This window comes from Eptatretus burgeri, chromosome 18 (assembly GCF_056783735.1).
Source record: "Eptatretus burgeri isolate ZD-2024b chromosome 18, Ebu_testis_v1, whole genome shotgun sequence".
NCBI lineage: Eukaryota > Metazoa > Chordata > Myxini > Myxiniformes > Myxinidae > Eptatretus > Eptatretus burgeri.
The window spans coordinates 25,875,570-25,897,058 of NC_140978.1; the positions used below are offsets into that span (position 1 = coordinate 25,875,570).

A 21,489-nucleotide genomic window follows, 5' to 3' on the forward strand; every position below is an offset into this window, starting at 1 on the left:
GTAGAGACGGAGTGAACGTTGGATAAACGACCCCATGACAGGAAGTTCATTAAGACGGTTTGGTGGTTGAGAGCATCAGATGAATTGTGGTTCCAATGACCGGCTGTAGATGTTTACCGCACACCGACTCTTCCAGTACTCTGCCGGTTCTTGCTCGCCACTAGTTCCTGCTCAACCGGTGCACTCAATGTCGTCGTGTTGTTTGCGACTTGGCGTCGGAGATTATTTATGTCCTCCTTCTGCAGCAGCATATGATGCCTGCCTTACTCGTAAACGTTCCTTACTTCCTCCCTGTCATCCCAGGTATGCGTCCTTGCTACTTTTGATGGTTGCCAGCCTTGGGCCCTCGTTGCACGAATTCATGCAGAAAATGTCGCTCAACTCGCTAGCACATCGACCTTCCTTCGTGTTCAGCTGCCTTGATGAAATGCACTCTTTTCCTTGTAAGAAAGATGCACCTGTTACGTATTACACTTTTGAAACATCAAATGTGGAGTTGCGTGCAAGGTATTAACTGACAACGTTCTTAAACTCTAGCGGACATGCCTATCTTCAAGCTTTTATATTGAAGATCATCTATAAATTATCACTGATTATAATATGTACTTAGTATTTTAATTGAGCTCAATCGGAATCACATACTCGGTAGGAAGTAGTCTGAGGTTAGAGTAGTACATATCTGGCATCATTCCAGCGCATGTGTCATTGGATGGTGGTGCCATTGGCGTTTGTGGTTCCGATCTTACTCCAGAAATAGTTTGACCAAATGAGACTTTCATGGATTATCTGGAAGGTAGCATGTGTCACACCGTTTCACCACGTGCGCGTTTGTTCCCGAGATAGCGATGTGGGTTTCGTCGCAGATGTAGCCGATTATAATCGAAGTACCCGAAAACGAAACGGGCGAGCCGGGACTCCCGGCCCGTAAACTTGCGCCCTCGGACGAGGTGATCTAAATGAGGTCCCTGATTGTTCGGTGTTTTGCAGCTCTGAGAGATGATGCGTGCATCTTGGAGCATTTTGTGGAACTCTCAGAAACCTCCGACTTTGTGTTGGACTCCATGAGGCCTTACTGGAGAGCTGCCCTCTTGGCTTATGAGAAGAAAAGGTAAATAAATAACCACCGTCCTGTTCGACTCCATCGTTGCATTATTTGTTTGTGCTTTGTTGGTTTGTACACCCACGTTTCTGCGATAGGAATCCTACAATTTTATAAATATCGTCCCTGATCCAAAACCATGATCCTTTTCTCCACCCTCGTTAAGCAACCCTAATCCCTCTTCCATCCAAATTTCCAGGTTTCCCTCCTTGGAGTTTCCTTCTGTGTCCATCTTGTTCACCCCATGCATCCTCTCCTGCCCCCATTTGTCCCCCCCCCCTCCATTGTTTGTCCAAGTCTACCTCAACCTTGGCCTTCAACTCTGCTGTTCCTTTTGTCCTGCTGCATCCTGGCCCGTTCAGTGCACCAAGACCAGCTCTTCCACAAGCCTCGACTGTACTGGATACAAAAAAAAACAACACAGATCTTTCCCTTCTTTGTCTGAACCAACTCATGAACTCTTCTGACGGATATTAAATGTCTTTCCTTACTCTGTACCAAATACAATATGAACACCCTGAACTTGAAATGCAGAAACTCATTGAAAGCAGATGTGTGGAAAATTGTCTTTCTTCTTTTTGTCCCACAGCCAGAGGGCCATACTGTCTTAATTAAATTAATTTCGAGATAAGGACAAAGACAAATACCGAGTCACTACTCGACCGTCTTTGGGGTCAGGACAAAAATGTGGAGTCGGTTCAGGTTGCCGGCGATAACCCACCGACTCTTCACGAAAGACGACGCAGGATACTTAATGTCCACCAACTAATGGTAGCAGATGAGACACCCGGCTTAATGTCTGCCCAGTGGATGGCCACACGTCGTGCTGTGATGCCTTGCCTCAAATGACCGATGAAGCAGTTTAAAATCTGCTCGGGAATCGAACCCAGACAAGACGGCTCAAAAGCGCTGATACCTATGCACCATCTTGTTGGACCACTGGAGGATTAGAAGATGACAAGTGGGGTCACAATATTTTAAAAAACAATTAATGTTCGAGGAAAGCGACGGATAATAATTATGGGCCAGCACGTTGAACTTGTATAATAGAGAAGCTCTTGGAGGACATGACGTGAGTGTTTCACAGCCCATCACGGTCCCATTTAGGAAAGATATGACTGCCATCACACGGATTCCTGGGACATTCGCTGAACATGCTGTCGGACCCCGCTATTCACGGGGGATATGTTCCTGAAAAATGTCGTGAATGTCAGGGTCCGTGAATGTCGGGGCATTTTTTGTTTGTTAACTTCCGCCATCTTCGAAGATGGATGGAGGTTACTGTTTTCACCCCTTTCTGTTTGTTTGTTTGTGTGTTTGTTTGTTTGTTTGTTTGTGAACAATATTACGGAAAAACTCTGACGGATTTCGACGAAACTTGGTGGGGGGGTTAGGTATGGTCCAAGGATCATGCCATTAAATTTTGGACTTGGTCCCCCCCCCCCAAAAAAAAATTGTTAGAGAAATTTTTTTTTTTGCATTTCTGCATGTTTTAAGTGATTTCCAACCCTCCCAAAAAAAATTTAGAGAAAATTTTTTTTTTTTGCATGTCTACATGTTTTTAGTGATTTCCACCCCCCAAAAATTTTTTACCCCCCCCCCCCCCAAATTTTATTTTTTGCATTTCTACATGTTTTAAGTGATTTCCAACCCCCCCCCCAAAAAAAAAAAATTGTTAGAGAAAATTTTTTTTTTGCATTTCTACATGTTTTAAGTGATTTCCAACTCCCCCCCAAAAAAAATTGTTTAGAGAAAATTTTTTTTTTTTTGCATTTCTACATGTTTTAAGTGATTTCCACCCCTCCAAAAAAATTTACCCCCCCAAAAAAAGATTTTATTTTTGCATTTCTACATGTTTTGTGATTTCCAACCCCCCCCCCAAAAAAATGGTTAGAGAAATTTTTTTATTTTTTTTTTGCATCTCTACATGTTTTAAGTGATTTCCACCCCCCCCCCCAAAAAAAAACATTGTTTAGAGAAAAAAAAATTTTTTTTTGCATTTCTACATGTTTTTAGTGATTTCCACCCCTCAAAAAAAATTTACTTCCCCCCAAAATTTTATTTTTTTGCATTTCTACATGTTTTGTGATTTCCAACCTCCCCCCCCAAAAAAAATTGTTAGAGAAATTTTTTTTTTTTTTGCATTTCTACATGTTTTAAGTGAGTTCCAATCCCCCCCAAAAAAATTGTTTAGAGAAATATTTTTTTTGCATTTCTACATGTTTTAAGTGATTTCCACCTCTCCAAAAAATTTACCCCCCAAAAAAAGATTTTTTTTTGCATTTCTACATGTTTTGTGATTTCCAACCCCTCCCCCAAAAAAAAATTGTTAGAGAATTTTTTTTTTTTTTGCATCTCTACATGTTTTAAATGGTTTCCAACCCTCCCCAAAAAATTGTTTAGAGAAAATTTTATTTTTTTGCATTTCTACATGTTTTGTGATTTCCACCCCCCCCCAAAAAATTACTCCCCAAAATTTTATTTTTTGCATTTATACATGTTTTAAGTGATTTCCAACCCCCCCCCCAAAAAAAAATTGTTACCCCCCAAATAAAATTGTTAGAGAAAAAAAAATTTTTTTTGCATTTCTACATGTTTTAAGTGATTTCCAACCCCCCCAAAAAATTGTTAGAGAAATTTTTTTTTTGCATTTATACATGTTTTAAGTGATTTCCACCCCTCCAAAAAATTTACCCCCCCAAAAGAAGATTTTTTTTTGCATTTCTACATGTTAGTAGTGATTTACAACCTCCCCCCCCAAAAAAAATTGTTAGAGAAATTTTTTTTTTTTTTGCATTTCTACATGTTTTAAGTGAGTTCCAATCCCCCCCAAAAAAATTGTTTAGAGAAATATTTTTTTTGCATTTCTACATGTTTTAAGTGATTTCCAGCCCCCCAAAAAAATTGTTACCCCCCCAAAAAAAATTGTTGGAGAAATTTATTTTTGCATTTCTACATGTTTTGTGATTTCCAACCCCTCCCCCAAAAAAAAATTGTTAGAGAATTTTTTTTTTTTTTGCATCTCTACATGTTTTAAATGGTTTCCAACCCTCCCCAAAAAATTGTTTAGAGAAAATTTTATTTTTTTGCATTTCTACATGTTTTGTGATTTCCAACCTCTCCCAAAAAAGTTTTTTTTTGCATTTCTATGTTTTGTGATTTCCAACCCCCCCCAAAAAAAATTGTTAGAGAAATTTTTTTTATTTTTTTTTGCATTTCTACATGTTTTAAGTGATTTCCACCCCCCCCAAAAAAATTTAGAAAAAAAAAAGTTTTTTGTTTTTGCATTTCTACATGTTTTTTAAGTGATTTACAACCCCCCCCCCCCAAAAAAAAAATGTTGGAGAAAAGAACTATAACTCTGTCAGCACTGTTGACATCATATTTAATGAATAAGATATAAGGTTCACTTGAGTGACCCAGCAGTATTGGCGGCGGAGGTTTTGCACTCTCCTGAGTGCTACCCCTCTAGTTTGTTTTGTTTTAAAAAAAACATGGTCGAGGCTCAGTGATTACATTACTGGAAAAGTGATTACACAGAACAAATCAGGACGCAACAGAACGAAGGGAACAGCGGGGGTAAGGGGAAACACCAACAGTAGGGCGGAGGAAGAAAGTAGATGGAGACGGCCAAACAAGGGATGCAGGTAACGATGAGGGGTTAAAGGGAGAAAGCAAAGGGTGGACAATGTGGATACATAAGCAAAATTGTATTTGACCAGTTTGTGATTTTGTCATGGTCTGAGGAGAGGGAAGAGGCTGCCTGTCTGTTATGAGGATGAGAGATGTCACAGCAAAGAGTGGAGTCATCAGCAAAGAGATAAAGAGGATTTTCCAGAGATTCAGTGAGATCGTTGTTGAAGATTAGGAATAAGATGGGGTCTCGAACACTGCCTTGGGGTACTTCAGCCTTGACAAGGAGAGGAGATGAAAGGGTTCCGTTGAGAGCCACTCGTTGGCAAAGAGTGGAGGAAGTCAGTAATCCAAGAGTGGAGTTGGCCTTGGATTCCATGGGCAGACGGTTTGAAGAACAAGGCAGGATGCCAGACCGTATGAAAAGCTCGAGTTATGTCCAGATAAACGGCCCTGATCTCATGTCTGATATTGAGGGCCTCCATCCATTGTTGGGAGAGTAGAAGCAGCATGTCCAAGGTGGAGTGCCAGGTCTCAATCCAAATTGATGATCTGAGATGAGAATGTTGGAGAAAAGGAATGATTTTATGTCACCTGCGATGATGGATTCCATGACCTTACTGATGATTGGATGTACAGTAAGCTAATTGGGCTATAGTCAAGTATATCTGCTTTTGCACCTTTTAAATGTAATGCTCTGATGTTGGCTGACTTCCAATTTCCCAGGTGGATATAGGAGACCAGTCCTGATGTGTTAATAAAAAAAACTTTAAAAGAATCGCGAATGTAGAAGCAGGTCACACTATATGACCCGCAAATTCGCGGGGTCTGAGAAGAGCAACACCGCGAATAGCGGGGTCCGATGGTACTTGTTTTTTTTGTATTTTTTTTCCTACATAATGGTGTCAATTGTAAATTATATAATGATCAGATCAAGGAATTCTCAATGGATGACATAAGCTTCCTGCCATAGGAGGCAAGGAGAACCTGACGTTTCATGCCTTAAACCTTCGTTGGAGCAAAAGACGGATGGTGCTAAATTATGTCCTAAAATGAAAGTGCTTTTGTGGTCACAACGTCTCCTCCAGATTGGGGTTGAAATTGATGATTTAAAAAATTATTATTATTATTATTATTATTTTTTTAACCAGTAAGGTTTGCAGACCTATGAAGAAAACTTTGTACATGGTGCCGGCGATAGCTCGCCTACTCTTCACATGGGACACCAAGGGATCTTTATCGTCCACCAAATAATGCCGGCAAATGGGGCACCAAGTTTAACGTCCATCCGAGGGACGGCACACGCATTGCTGCCTCGTCTTGCCTGTCAGACTCCAGGATGACAATGTGTAGACTGGCCGAGATGTCGGCTGGACAGTTCAGAGACGCTTGTGCACCCCTCTGGGCCACCCTGGCAGCCCCTCTTACATGCTTGATGAAATTAATTCAGAGACCTTCATCACTGAACCTCGTATTTCATCGCTTTGAAGGTGCAAGGTAACCGAAGAAACGGTGAGCAGAAATCACTGTAAACAAGAATGGCATTGATTTGCGGACGTCATTGTAAGTCCGCTTTTCTCATGTCCATCGTAACTATAATGATCATGATTATTATTCCTGTTTTTTTTTCAGATTTGGCGACTGTGTAATTCTTTGTTTACCACAACTGGAAACGGGGTTGAGAAAGGTGTACACGCGGGTGAACGAGTGTCCTGAGAGATTGCTCACCGCAGAGGTGAGCACGGCATGTCCTGACCCCACCTGATGCCCTGCATCGAAGGACTCGCCGAGTCATTTGCGTGGGTCCTCGGTCTGGTCTTCCACATGAGCGCACGTGCACACATTATTTTCTCAGATCAGGTTTTTCGCTTTGAAATGTAAATTGTAAACTGCTGATGGAACCCGAGATATAACGATTCGCTCTTTAGTGTCGTGTTGGGGGTTGGGGGGGGGGGAATGGCTGTGCCAATTTCTCTTCACTCCATCCTCCCCTCATAATCCACGATGTCATAACGATTACACGAGCACCCACCTCACGCCTTTTATGGGATGTTTTGTCCGTATGGAGAAAGGTTATACGTATGTCGGTTTGTATCACTTTTAAACTTTGTTCCAAATTGAAAGTTAAAGCTATGCTTCATCATATCCCCCACAGTCTGATGTGCTGTACACGACGTTCGATGAGGTAAGTGCACATATTCACCTCGTATGCACTGCAAGGACGTGCAAATTGAGGTCAAACGGCTTCAGTGTATATATTTGTGTTGCGGCTTCGGTTTATATTTGTTTGTACAGATTCTTGCCGAGAAAGTGAACAATTCGACAAATCTGCTCGCAGAGGAACTCGGAGAATCAATGATGGTAATGTCCGCAGTTTGGCCATGTCCTCCATGTGTCCTCGCTTCTTGGAATGACACACATGCACACACTCAATGTACCAGTCAGCGGCATAGTCATGCCCCAACAAAATAATAGCTGCCACACAGAAGAGGAAGAAGAAAAATATACTACAGTAACACACTTAACATTAGAACAGCACCTGGTAGAGCGCATATCTTCGCCAGACTTTATTAATTAATTAATTTATTTTTGGTCTTAACTCTCAATTGGAAGTCACTTGAAAACTAGAGGGGGAGCACTCAGTAGAGTGCAAAATCTCTGCCGCCAATACTGCTAGGTCACTCAAGTGAACCTGATATCATATTCATTCAATTTGACGTCAACAATGCTCACAGAGATATAGTTTGCAACTTTTACATACTCAATTCATTCGTCATAACTAGATTCCTTGAGACAGAAATTGATTTTACGTGGGTATATCCACCTGAAGTTCCAAAATCAGCCGCAATGATAATTTTGGCATGTTTTTTTTTGTTGGAAATCACTACTAACATGTAGAAGTGCAAAAAACAAATTCGAATTTTTGTTGAAAAAAAAGTTGCAAAAATTTTTTTCTCTAACAATTTTTTTTTGGGGGGGGGGGTTGAAATCACTTAAAACGTGTAGAAATGCAAAAAAAAAAATTCAATTTTTTTTTCAAAATGGCCGCCATCGCGGCCATATTGGACTTTGGACCAAGTCCAAAATCTAATAGCATGATCCTTGGACCATACTTAATCCCCCCACCAAGTTTCATCGAAATCCGTCGGAGTTTTTCCATAATACTGTTCACAAACAAACAAATAAACAAACAAACAAACAGAAAGGGGTGAAAACAGTAACCTCCGATCTTCAATGGCGGAGGTTAAAAATTTAAACACTCTCCTATCCGGATCTTCACCAAAATCGAATTGATTCGTCCTCGTCACTCACTCAATGCATCCACCAAGTTCCATAAGATATCCTGCTCACAGACAGACAGGGGTAAACACATAACCTCCGTCCACCATTGGTGGTAGAGGTGACTACCTGCCACTACACTACCACACACACACCACTCACTACTCACTCCTGCAGTACACTATAGACACCCAAGCTCACACATGCATTACACAAACAGCACTCTCTCTAAAATAACTAGAGTTCAGAGAGCACCTCACCCCACGCAGTGTTTAGGGATATAAGTAAATTTCAATAAAATAGATTTTAAAGGTCGTTAAAAAAAAGATTTTAAAGGTCGTTAAAAAAAAGATTTTAAAGGTCGTTAAAAAAAAGATTTTAAAGGTCGTTAAAAAAAAGATTTTAAAGGTCGTTAAAAAAAAAGATTTTAAAGGTCGTTAAAAAAAAAAGATTTTAAAGGTCGTTAAAAAAAAGATTTTAAAGGTCGTTAAAAAAAAGATTTTAAAGGTCGTTAAAAAAAGATTTTAAAGGTCGTTAAAAAAGATTTTAAAGGTCGTTAAAAAAGAAGAAGAAGATTTTCAAGGTTGTTAAATAAAGAATATTTTAAAGGTCGTTAAAAAAAAGAAGATTTTAAAGGTTGTTAAAAAAAAGATTTTAAAGGTGGTTTAAATTTTTTTTTTAAAGCTCGTTAAAAAAAGATTTTAAAGGTCGTTTAAAAAAAAGATTTTAAAGGTCGTTAAAAAAAAGATTTTAAAGGTCGTTAAAAAAAAAAAGATTTTAAAGGTCGTTAAAAAAAAAAGATTTTAAAGGTCGTTAAAAAGAAGATTTTAAAGGTCGTTAAAAAAAAAGATTTTAAAGGTCGTTAAAAAAAAGAAGATTTTAAAGGTTGTTTAAAAAAAAGATTTTAAAGATTATTAAAAAAAAGATTTTAAAGGTCGTTAAAAAAAAGATTTTAAAGGTCGTTAAAAAAAAGATTTTAAAGGTCGTTAAAAAAAAGATTTTAAAGGTCGTTAAAAAAAAGATTTTAAAGGTCGTTAAAAAAAAGATTTTAAAGGTCGTTAAAAAGAAGAAGAAGATTTTAAAGGTTGTTAAATAAAGAATATTTTAAAAGTTGTTAAAAAAAGATTTTAAAGGTCGTTAAAAAAAAGATTTTAAAGGTCGTTAAAAAAAAGATTTTAAAGGTCGTTAAAAAAAAGATTTTAAAGGTTGTTAAAAAAAGATTTTAAAGGTCGTTAAAAAAAAGATTTTAAAGGTCGTTAAAAAAAAGATTTTAAAGGTCGTTAAAAAGATTTTAAAGGTCGTTAAAAAGAAGAAGAAGATTTTAAAGGTTGTTAAATAAAGAATATTTTAAAGGTTGTTTAAAAAAAAGATTTTAAAGGTTGTTAAAAAAAAAAGATTTTAAAGGTCGTTAAAAAAAAAAGATTTTAAAGGTCGTTAAAAAAAAAAGATTTTAAAGGTCGTTAAAAAAAAGAAGATTTTAAAGGTTGTTTAAAAAAAGATTTTAAAGGTCGTTTAAAATTTTTTTTTTAAAGCTCGTTAAAAAAAAGATTTTAAAGGTCGTTTAAAAAAAAGATTTTAAAGGTCGTTAAAAAAAAAGATTTTAAAGGTCGTTAAAAAAAAAGATTTTAAAGGTCGTTAAAAAAAAGATTTTAAAGGTCGTTAAAAAAGATTTTAAAGGTCGTTAAAAAGAAGATTTTAAAGGTCGTTAAAAAAAAATATTTTAAAGGTCGTTTAAAAAAAAAGGTTTTAAAGGTCGTTTAAAAAAAAAGGTTTTAAAGGTCGTTTAAAAAAAAGATTTTAAAGGTCGTTAAAAAAGAAGATTTTAAAGGTCATTAAAAAAGAAGATTTTAAAGGTTGTTAAATAAAGAATATTTTAAATGTTGTTAAAAAAAAAAGATTTTAAAGGTTGTTTAAAAAAAAAAGATTTTAAAGGTCATTAAAAAAAAAGATTTTAAAGGTCGTTAAAAAAAAGATTTTAAAGGTCGTTAAAAAAAAGATTTTAAAGGTCGTTAAAAAGAAGAAGAAGATTTTAAAGGTTGTTAAATAAAGAATATTTTAAATGTTGTTAAGAAAAAAAGATTTTAAAGGTTGTTTAAAAAAAAAAAGATTTTAAAGGTCGTTAAAAAAAAGATTTTAAAGGTCGTTAAAAAGAAGAAGAAGATTTTAAAGGTTGTTAAATAAAGACTATTTTAAAAGTTGTTAAAAAAAGATTTTAAAGGTCGTTAAAAAAAAAAGATTTTAAAGGTTGTTTAAAAAAAAAGATTTTAAAGGTCGTTAAAAAAAATAATCCAGAAGCTTACCGCTGTTGCTGCAGCGTCTTTTACACCACCTTATTTAATATGTCACATTAGTTTTTCGTGCCTGTTGTACGTGTCTTTTATAATGTCCTTAAAAACAGTATGTTTCCTGTTTGGAATGATTTTCATTTTTGTTTCACAGACAGACAGACAGACAGAGTAGAAAAATATCTCGCTCTTCTCTACACATGTGCGATCGGGACAGATTTAGAGCCAAAGTACTGCTAAACTACAGGTTCGTTTTCCGATTCGAGTTCAAAATATAACATTGAATTGAAATTAAGTTGTTCCTTGATCATAAACTGACATTTGCAGACTCACACAGACAGACAGAAGAGAACCGATTGCTGAACCCCGCTTTTCGGTTCACGCGCACCGGCTAAAAAGTCCATTTAATTATTTTGGCACATTGGTGGATTTGACCGCTGGGACGACGTCCTCTTTGACCCCTTTAAAAGCCCTCAGGACACACCACAGACACCAAAGCTGCAAATAATCTATACACCACTAAGCACAAGGTTTACTTTGTCTGGACAATGTTTGTGGAAGAGGGACACAATCTTTTACACTATGGACAGGACATTCTACTGGATCTGCTGACCTACCAGGAGGGTCCAAGGCTCCGTGATCACGTGAGCCACGGCGAAGTGGATCTGCAGAAAATCCCAGTGGAGATAGCCCAACACGTGCTGGCTGTGGTCGTTGTCCTCATGCACCGGTTTGCCGTGAAAACTCCGTGTGAAAAGGTGACCGTGCAACTCCCAAACCAACATTCATCTCTGATCCCCATTGTGCTCGTTTGTCGGTGTATGTCATGGCACAGAAGACGACGTCATACCGCGTAAACATTCTGCACTGATGTAAATCTCCACGTGCTGGTTCATGAAATAATTGCTTTGCAGACAGAAGACAGCGTTGGACACCAAAAACATTGTGGTGTTACCATCTGTGCTCGTACTATTTACCCCCTAATGGAGTCATATGCCTGGTGTTGGCTTCATAGTTAGGGTGGTGGGCTTGGGATCTTAGGATCCTGAGTTCAAATCCCTCTCGGCTGTAGAATTAATACCAGGTGGGGTTGACTCTGCCTGTCATCCTTCCGAGGTCGGCAAAATGAGTACCAGCTTGCTGGTATCCTGCGTCGGAGTGGTGACCCGTCCATGATTGTACACAATAGCCCAGGAGACTGCTGAGGCAGCACCAACTACTCTGCACAGAGTATGGTCTGGATGGAATGGAGTCATGAATGTGGAAATGCCAGTTTAAGCAAAGTGTTTGTGTTTGTGCAGATACATGAAAGCCTGTGCGACACGATTACACAAGCCAATCGTTATCAGTCACTGTTTCATCCAATCGGAAGGCTGAAGAGACAGGTAAAGTCTGTGAGTAAAACACAATTTTGATTGGACGCGTGAAATGTGAATGGCCACCGCATGTGTAGTAACAGGTCGGAAACCTCCACCGATGTTTAAATTCACATTGTGACCTCCTATGTATTGTGTAAATACTCAGGTATTGTGCTTTCCTCATTTGTCATTGAAAACATTAACTGTTAGTGCAGATAATTTGACCGATCAGGGCTATCGTTGAGCTTTAAATTGTACTTATGAATGAATCTATTCCTGCTGTATATGTTGCATTCAACACGATTATATGAAGTTAAGTTGCTGGTGGAGGGGGAAATGAAAGAGTGATTGGTTGGTGTAGCTTCCTCAACATTTCTCCCACGGGAGCAGCAGCAACTTTAGAACGTCCAATGTCACTCGCCCCACGGATAACGGAACGCGCAAACCCCTTCACAGATAACGGAGTGCACTAACTCGCTCGATGAATGGAGGAGCATTCCTGTTCCAGATGGAGCACCTGCTGAGTGCAAAATCAGGTGCAACCCAAACACCACACCACTGTGATCGCATCAAATTATTATCTCACAAACACGACAGGTATCTCAATGATGGTGTGTGTGTGTGTGTGTTGGATATACAGTTACCTGAGAGAGGTAACTTTGAAATTTTTTTTTTAAAAGGTGCCATCTTGACCAACAAAGGCACCCAAATGCACACACACCTCCATCGGTGGCATTTGAGGCTCTTTGAGGCTGGTGTAACAAGCACACCTGTATACATGCATGCAGTGCATTTCCCTGTGTGGTATCTTCTCTTTCTCTTTCCTGATTTAGTCTGTGCCTGGTGTTGGCTTAATGGTTAGGGTGGTGGGCTTGGAATCCTGGGATCCTGAGTTCAAATCCCCCTCAGCTGTTGAATTAATACCAGGTGGGGTTGACTCTGCCTGTCATCTTTCCGAGGTCGACAAAATGAGTGCCAGCTTGCTGGTATCCTGCGTCGGAGCGGCGACCCGTCCAGGATTGTACCCAACGGCCAAGGAGACTGCTTCGGCAGCACCAACGCTCTGCACAGAGTATGGTCCCAATTGATTTAGTCTGTGTTCCTGCTTTACCAGAAGCCAGACAAACTTTCTGACCATTTTATATCCATAATTGGTCAATTATAATTATCTTCGTTTACAAAAATATTCACTCCCTGGAAGACTTGGAAAACTTTGGATGTCTACAACTAGTTGAAGTCTGGGTGGATCAGTGATGCGGCTGTTCTTGAGAAGAACGGTAATCACATTGTATGAGAAAAGGTAGGCTGATAATAATACATCAGCGATATGGACTCATGTTGGTGGAGCAGATAAGCATGAAGTGATACATGTTAACATCATGTGTATCTACTCTGCTCTGCCATTTCCTTTGAGGTTAATCTGGCCCCAAAGCTTTCTCTTGTTTCGTGAACTCAAAGAAAGAAACCCTTAATGTGAAAGACAATTAAATAATGAATGTCAGCAGATGGGATGTCCAGTTTAACATCCATCCGAGGGACGGCGAACGTGGCTGTGAAATGCCAGGATGACAGTTTATAGATGGGTCGGGATTCAAACCCAGGCGACACAGCTTTGAGGCAAGTGTACATACCTAGAGGACATCCCGTCATCCCGCACCACATGGTACTAAACAGAATTTTAAAAAAAAATTATCTTAATTTCTTAAAATACATGGTTTTGTCAAAGAACGCCGGTTGGAGATCAACTGATCTGACTTTTTATTCAAAGGGGATCTTGGATTGTGAGATTAAGTGGGTGTGGGTGTTCAACTTATGTCCATCATGATAAAATGTTCAGGCACTGCCTCCATAACCCTCCTCAATGCCACCTCCACGAATCACTCAGGACAGGTGGACATGACATGCAAATGTTGCGTCATTCCTTCCTTCCTTCCTTCCTTCCTCAAAAAAAAGTTTTTTTCGCCTGATAGTGTTTTGCCTGCGGTTCTCGTTTGGCCATAATAGTTCAACGTTTTCTGTGGAAAGAATCGATACTTTTATTGAAACTTTTTTTATTTTAATTTCACCATTTGTAATGTTGCATTGGAATACATTTGCTAAAAAAAAACAAAAAAAACGATTGTCCACCAAAAGTGGCATTCGTTTGAAAATAAAACTTGTGATGTAATCCTGATAACATAACTCTTTCGGAGTTTGAAAGAGCAGACATCACCAGGAATCGGGTCACGAGGAACCCGTAGCCAGAAGCCTTTCCCAACCTACATTCTTTCTGTTGATCCTGTTCCATAATTGTTCTTTTTCCCCCAAAAGCCTTGATATGTGTATTAATATACATGAATGAAAGTCCCTTTGTTCCTTGTATATGATGTACTTTATGTCATTTTCCAGAGGAAGTGAAGAGATGGTGCAAGGCAGGCTAAACCTGATGGTTCTTCATTCTCACGAGAAGAGCGACGTTTGTGCAAATCACGGGGTGACTGTCGGCAAATCCATGGCGATGGAAATTCCCAAACGGAACGAGGAAGCGGAGAGAGAGATGGACCGCCTCCATTGCTCCCACATGTGCTTCTCATGCCTGCACTTAGACACGTACGTTCGTCCGTGCAGTAATATGGGCTTCCACCTTGTGACGGACAATGAGAATGAAGCAAAAAAAAAAAAAAATCACCTCCACTGTTATTCGGTCATTCTCGTTGAACTTCTCAGGCCTTGGTAGCCATGACTGTGCTATCTACCAGGTGTATGAGAGTTTGAGGCATCGCGGACGCTGTGAACGTGCTGCTCAGTTTGGGTTTTATTATTGAAATAATTTATGTGATTATGCATTTCTTCATTGCCATTGCGAGCAAGCATATGTCATATCCCAGGTTAAGGACGATGAGATCTCGACATCGTTCTCGAGGAGAGATGGAGCAGGTGACTGCACTGAGGAACATTGTGAAACAATGCTGTCAGGTCTCCTCACAAGTCCTGGAGCGCACCAAACGGCGCTATCAACAATGGCTCAAAAAGGAATTGCATTCTCGACAGAGGAAGACGTACTCCACGATGGTGGACAGGTCGGCTTGCACGTTGCTGTGCTTTGCATTCAAAATAAACCCCAAAGAGGGGTCGGTGATCTTTGTATGTTCGTGTCATGGGGCACCTGACGAATTACAAAATATTCACATTGGTTCACGAGTCAGTAAGTGATCACTATATTCGTTATGGTTCTGTCTGTCTGTCTGTCTGTCTGTCTGTCTGTCCCGAGCATAGCTCTGTGGGTTTTGATCCGATCTTGACAAAATTAGGTGCGAGGTTTGTATCCTGATCTAGTTGTGTTTTCCGGAGAATGGGGGTGCTGCACCCATTATGGGCGTTACATCTTATCCGAGGGGGTTTGTCAAATCTGGCAGGGGTTTTGGTATTTGGTTAGCCCAATGGCACCTGCATATCCCCACAGAGCTCGATTTTTCATTTTCGTGTCAAGGTCACGAACTTAGAAAATGTCAAAAAAAAATCAATAAATTTGGCATCGAGCTCCGAGGGTTTTCAACTGTTTCGAATGAAAGTTGGTATGCAAGTCGTGCTCTTCGAGTACTACAACTTTCATCATTTACGTTTTTCCCGATTCCCGCCAGTTTGCCCGTGGCGTCCCCTCGTGAACCATCGCCGTCTCCAGACTTGTCATGTTTGCAATCAAAAGTCTCTCCAGCTTCTAACAAGGAATATGCTTTCCCTAATCCACACCAACTATACCAGAGTTAATTAATGTTCACTTTTGTGAGACTGTTTACTTGGTTTGAATAATCCAGCAGCCTGGTGTTGGCTAAGTGGTTAGGGCAGCTGGCTTGGGATCTTAGGGTCCTGAGTTTGAGCCCCGTTGGCTGCTGAATTAACACTAGGTGGCGTCGACTCTTTGCGGTCTGTCATCTTTCAGAGGTCGGCGAATTGAGTACCAGCGTACTGGTATTGGGCACAGAATCAGCAGCGCAGCCACGCTTTCAAGAAATGATAGCTACCCCGGCAACCAAGCTGTCGTATGCAAAAACAGAACAGAATAGTCCAACCTCAACAGAACTTTACCATTGCTCTGCCTTTTATCAGCAGCAATAGTGCCCAGTGAAACCGCCGTTGCACTTGACGCAGTGTTGTATCCCGTTCACGTGCTCTCCAATCCAACCTCTGTCTCACTGACTGTACATCCAGTCAAACACGTGTCGTCTTCATCACTGACTAGCCATTGCAACCGCAGTCAATCACCAGTGTCACGTTCAATGCAACCACTTTCCCATTCACCAAAGGGGAGATGTCCAGTCCAACAGCTCTCCCAACCACCACAGTACATGTCCGTATAAACCAACGTCCCATCACTTAATACAAAATCCGTTCACCAAACACGCTGTTCAACATCGGACTCCTCTCTTGCACATTCACTCTTACATTCTTGATGAAATCCTAGTTTACTTATGGAATCGTAAAAACTTATCGCATCGAGAAAGTTTCTCTTAAACAAATCCGCGAATTGATCCTTTGATGAAACCAGAAACATCCGCTCCCGTTGGGACCAGCCTGGGGAGGTGGGGAAAATAGATTTTGTGTCGTGGCTAAAAATCCACCCCCCCCCCTCCACTTGTCTGCAACAGGGATCAATAAACCACTTGAACTGTGTCCCCCTCACCACCCCACACTCACATGCCAAATGTGCCCATGACTTGACCTGGGTACTAGCAATACATACACAAAATTTGGAGGAGATTGTGCCAGCCCTGGTTTTTTTTTCTTTCGATAATTTACACACACACACCACAAAGCTGCAAAGGCTTAGACATGATAATTGGTGGTTAAAAAGAATACTTTTTTCAAAAAATTTTTTTGCCTAAAACACTCCCCAGCACTCACTGACGAACCTCTGAAAGTTTGAGGAAGATCCGTTCACCGTCTCAAAAAAATGGCGACACACGACTCTCAGAGTCTCGCCCGATGGAAGGATAGGATGTATTGAAGTCGGTGTTGTGCGATCAACTTTGCGGTTGTGTTTTTATAAGAGTACTGTTTGGTTGATTTTTTTTTCCTTTCTTTCTTGGTCATTTCTTTTGCAGCCTTCCTCGCCTGCACTTCACCCTCAAAATGACCCTGTGCATGGCAGTTGCATTTCTCCACAGCTTGGGAAACTCACACACAACGAGATTTCAAAGAAACATCAAGTGAGCAAATTATTTCATTAAAAAACACCAAAAAACCCAAAATGCACCAAGTTTGACATGTCCACATTCTCACCAAAGGCAGACTTCTACATTTAAATTTAAACTACTGAAAGTAAAAACCATGGCTACAATTACCGCGTGTCAGCAATGCCGTGCTTACAAGCCACCTGCCATTCACGCACAGCACACAAGTGTTACAAGGCAACAAAGAGCCAACTTTGCAGCGGCACACAAACCGACACCAGAACAACTTTCAAATCGACTCGATCTTTACTTGTCGATCCATGCATCGCTCGCTAATCAGTCACAGGTTGACTGTTGAATAAAACTTGATGAATACGGAACAAAAAAAAGTCGAAGCTATTCTAGAGGACCCACGACCACCTTCTGCTCTAAATGCTCCTCCCCAAAAGCAGACAAGCAAAAGTTCACGGAACATTTTACTCCTTGCTCCTTTTGCACCAAGGTGCTAGTTGTTTACATTTTCGTTTTTATTGCCAGGACGTTGAGGACGGTTCTGCGGTGCGCAGAAAACCTCGCCCACCACACCAATCCAGAGAAGAATCGATGGCACGATGTGCGGTGTGTAACGCTCCAGATGAACACAACGCTTCACGACGCAGTGCACCACACTCGCTTGGAGGAGCGGTAATGTAGTGTTATGGGTCGAATATCAGACCTTTCTTACAAATTAATGAGTGCACATGGAGAATGTTAAAAAAAACCCAGAAAAACAAAACCTCTTACACTTTGTACCTTCGTGCACTCCCAGCATCAAATGTTAAAAACAATAAACGATGTTCTTTAACTTTTCAAAATGACAAACTTTTGTTGATTAAAAAAATGTATATATATATATATATATATATATATATATATATATATATATATATATATATATATATATATATATATCCAACAGATTATTCTTTGAACTCACTGAAGATGCCACAGTTGGTTGTATTATAGTTCAACAACAGCTCTAAATCTCGGAAGTCGGCGGTTCAACTCCGAGACGAGTCATACCAAGGACTTTAACCAGAGAGTTGGTGTCCAGGCCACCCAATGCTCGCCTGTTTATACATTTATCGTTTTTAAAAAGACGAGTCTAATAATATTTTTCATAAAGCATTGCAGTGAAGTCTGATCCAAATAATTTTAAAGCAATATGTGTATTTGTATATTGTAATCAGTAAAAAATAGTGTGGTAGATAAAAACTTGCACCAAAAACTTTAACATTTTCACGCTCACGCCGGGGGTATCGCTATAGCTCTCTGTTCTTCGAACAGGCGAGCTAAAAATGGTACATGCTGCTTCCTTGCTCGATGCTCAGCAATTAGACTTTAGAGAGTAGAGCACGGACAAACAACCGTAGGTTGGCAACCACGATGAGGAGGAAATTCCTCCTAATTATCCCACAGGGTACGGAGAGAAAAGCGGTCATAAAGATGGCGTTCCGGGAAGTGATGTCATTTCCCCCAAGCTCAGTGGCTTTTCTTGGATGAAATATAGTTTGTTGTTGTCTCATGTATTCCTTACTATTTGTCTGCATGTATGTATGATTTGTTTTTATAGCTCTTCCGTAAACTGTAGATCCTGGAGAAAAAAAAGATTTTTTTTACAACTGTTTATTCGTTTATTGCAAGAGAAGTCATTTCCAGAGTGAACTGCCAGTGCAGTGGATCACATGATCGCTGGGTTGTAAGACTTCAGTGAGGGTTAATATTTCACACTTTGAGCAATTAAACAAGGTTCATGCAAAGACCGGTAAGCTTGGTGTAATGGTGGCATCATGTCCTGTATCATCGATTGCGCAATGAAGCAACACGCATTGGGAAAACAATCCATTCAAAATAAAAATCGGGTTCTGAGACTTCGGAACCCAAATGTGGCCTTAACGGCCGCGTGAACGACGGTCCAAGTTCACACACCTCCTCAAAACAGGTCACGTTTGTGGTGGACGCGGTTCCTTCTTGTGCGACAGGTGTATGAAGTTTCCTGTTATGACGATGGTGGAACTGTGAAGTCGTTCACAGTGCTGATGACAGTTTTGCAGAAGAAGCATTCCTTGTTGTTCATCAAATGTTGTTGGATGCATGTTCTGCAATAAATGAATAAAAACATTCAAACAAGCCCAAACGGGTGGAATGAAACGGCAACAAAGAGGAAGCGAACAAAGTCAAAAAGGTGGTGAACAAACCGGCGCCAAAGAGTCCGAACCATGACGTTTCAATTCCGAGAACATGAATGTGTTACAAGTTCCAATTATTTTTGACTCAGACAATTTGTTGCTCCCTATGGTCTGTTTTTACCAACTCTCCTCCGGTCTCACTCCATCTGCTCTTTAAGCCCTCCGATCCTTCCTGTCCACTCAAGGATGCACACATTCTTGAGTAACTCCCTCACGGTTAAAATTCCAAAATCCAGGCTGACTGCACACATCAAGTCTTATTCCTCGCTTCTCCAGTCGATGGAGCCACCTTCCCGAAACTGTTCTTTCTCATTATTCCCTCCAGGGCTTCAAGCATGCAAATGCACCACCACGTCGTGTCATCCCCCATCCTGACCGATGATCTCTATTACCCCCATTCACCCTCCGAGCCCAACCCTTTCACTTGCAGTGTTTCCTCCAACTTTCCCATCGATTTTTTTTTCCTTGACAAGAACGAGGCTCATGGAAGAGCAAGGTAGAACTGAAGCCGTTCAATTCCCCTGCTCGTGTCGATGAATTGCTCTACTTCCCTCCTGTTCTTATATTGAGTTACCTTGCTCGAACATTTGCTGAGATTTTGTAGAAAAAAAAAAAAAACACCAAAAGAAATTGTCGCCTTCAATGATTCCCTCTGAACACCACCAATCCACAATGTGATTTAATTACCCTTCCCTGGATAACATTCAGAAACTGGTCTTTTCATGCCTTCATCACATCAAAATGCTGCCGTCTGCCTAGACTGACACTCTTTCTCTATTTTAATGGGTACACAAGAGATAATCTTGGAAATAAATTTATTTTTCAGCAAGAGGGAAGTCGACGGCAGAAACACCATTGTAAATCCCCACTCTTCCCACCGAAAGCAAAGTTGAAAGATGGTATAAACGGTTCCACTAGGAATGACCCAATATCAAATTAAGAGCTACATTTTTTTCCCGCCTCATTTTGACCCGTGACCTTAAGTCCCCACCCCCTGGGGCATGAACCTGGGGTCAAATCCCCAAAAGTCGTTACATACGTCATGTGTCCCCAATGTTGATTGAATGTACAAAGTTTTACGAAAAAAATGTTTAAAAATGTGCGTGTAATTGCTTTTTTTTTTGGTATTTAACCTTTTGATCCAGCTGCAGGGGGACGGGGCCAAAATTACACTGCCCGTGGACCTTCGTGCCATGTGGTGATCATAACTACCAAGTGTGGCGAATTTCTGCACAACCGTTTAGGAGGAGATAGCGTGACGGAGCCGACAGATTCGATTACAATATCCGCCCGTTTTTTTTTTTTTTTTCAAAAAATGTGGAGATAATAAACAACTTTGGGACACACGAAGGAGGGCTGGCCCCGTCTCTTACAGATCATACCTGGCCAGCAATTTCCACAAGGAAGATAATCATCCAATCATATCATTATATGTTTATACAGTGCAGTATGTGTTTGTATGTTTGACTTGTATGCACTCCTGAACCACGAGATGGAATGAGTTGAAATCTGCTGGTTGTACTCAGGGTTTGCACGGGAAGGCTTTAAGCCGTTAAAAAAAAACTGGCATGCCACGTCGCTGAGATTCATCCCAAGGTTTGAGTCGGTTGTTATAGGGACCGCGGCTTAGGCTAAATTAAAACAAAAACGTAAAGAAAAGCACATGAAAGAGCCGGCCTACCGCTCTCTCAAACAGATGAAAGGTTTGGCCGACAGCCCTTCTGATGGATTTCAGACTCTAATGCAAGACCCTTCTGGTAAAGCACCAGGGTGACCGTTTATGGTGGGGTCAGGGATGGAGCCGAGACTCGACAGTTAAAAAGCAAGTATAGTACACGACCTCTGCACTGTTGGCTCAATTAATTGGTAATACAAAGGAAAGCTGATGACAGATTACTTCTTGAAATTGAAGTGATTACCATATTACAGTACACTGCACTCACCATGTCAAAAAGGTTCACCAAACAAAATCAGGTCAAACGATGATTGAATGCTTCTTTCTTTGTTTTAACATTCCTCTGATGGCTTTTGTAACATCCTCATTTTGTCCTCAGTTCAATATTACTTTCATGCCACAAGTGCAATCGCAAATGTGAATGGTGTATGGAGTCGAGATAAATGGGTCTACAATGAGGAGACGTGCCCGCACTCACTTGCACGACTTGTGGCCACACGGCTGGAAGACCGCCGATATGCAGTGCGCGCAGCAGATGGGACAAAGGTCCTCCTCGCTCGTGGGCTGAAAGTATCGAATTGCAGACAAATTTGGTCCATCACAGAGCACATAAGCAGACAGGCAAATAGAAAATTGAAACCTCGATTGGAGGATAGCATGGATGCTTGCTTACCACAGTGGAAGCAGCTGCGTGTGTGGATTCCACGGAGAGGTGAGAAACTAGTTGCTCGACCATCTGTAGTTCTTCAGCATTCACATAGCTAGGGTCTGCACCAAGCCAC

At 40.5% G+C, this 21,489-nt stretch overlaps 2 protein-coding genes across 12 annotated transcripts in view; one reads left to right on the plus strand and one right to left on the minus strand.

Moving 5' to 3' along the window:
• The window catches only part of ERMARD (ER membrane associated RNA degradation), an 82,787-nt gene that overhangs the window by 10,664 nt on the left and 50,634 nt on the right, over positions 1 to 21,489 (plus strand). The window contains exons 7-19 of one of the 7 annotated variants that reach the window (XM_085863696.1): positions 304 to 443; positions 988 to 1,108; positions 6,365 to 6,467; positions 6,888 to 6,917; positions 7,028 to 7,093; positions 10,887 to 11,054; positions 11,598 to 11,690; positions 12,111 to 12,190; positions 14,043 to 14,243; positions 14,522 to 14,713; positions 16,736 to 16,840; positions 17,342 to 17,422; positions 20,178 to 21,153. In XM_085863696.1, the coding sequence (XP_085719822.1) occupies positions 304 to 443; positions 988 to 1,108; positions 6,365 to 6,467; positions 6,888 to 6,917; positions 7,028 to 7,093; positions 10,887 to 11,054; positions 11,598 to 11,690; positions 12,111 to 12,190; positions 14,043 to 14,243; positions 14,522 to 14,713; positions 16,736 to 16,840; positions 17,342 to 17,422; positions 20,178 to 20,286 (1,489 nt within the window). In that variant the 3' untranslated portion in view covers positions 20,287 to 21,153. Of the gene's footprint in view, positions 1 to 303; positions 444 to 987; positions 1,109 to 6,364; positions 6,468 to 6,887; positions 6,918 to 7,027; positions 7,094 to 10,886; positions 11,055 to 11,597; positions 11,691 to 12,110; positions 12,191 to 14,042; positions 14,244 to 14,521; positions 14,714 to 16,735; positions 16,841 to 17,341; positions 17,604 to 20,177; positions 21,158 to 21,489 lie in introns of those variants that run through there. The other 6 variants (XM_085863697.1, XM_085863701.1, XM_085863700.1 and 3 more) reach the window with 6 other exon arrangements.
• Positions 18,454 to 21,489, minus strand: part of RNF123 (ring finger protein 123) — a 67,644-nt gene continuing 64,608 nt past the window's right edge. For all 5 annotated transcript variants that reach the window (XM_085863692.1, XM_085863693.1, XM_085863691.1 and 2 more), the window contains 3 exons: positions 21,381 to 21,475; positions 21,186 to 21,271; positions 18,454 to 18,942 (listed from right to left, as the gene is read on the minus strand). In XM_085863692.1, the coding sequence (XP_085719818.1) occupies positions 18,843 to 18,942; positions 21,186 to 21,271; positions 21,381 to 21,475 (281 nt within the window). In that variant the 3' untranslated portion in view covers positions 18,454 to 18,842. The remainder of the gene's footprint in view (positions 18,943 to 21,185; positions 21,272 to 21,380; positions 21,476 to 21,489) is intronic.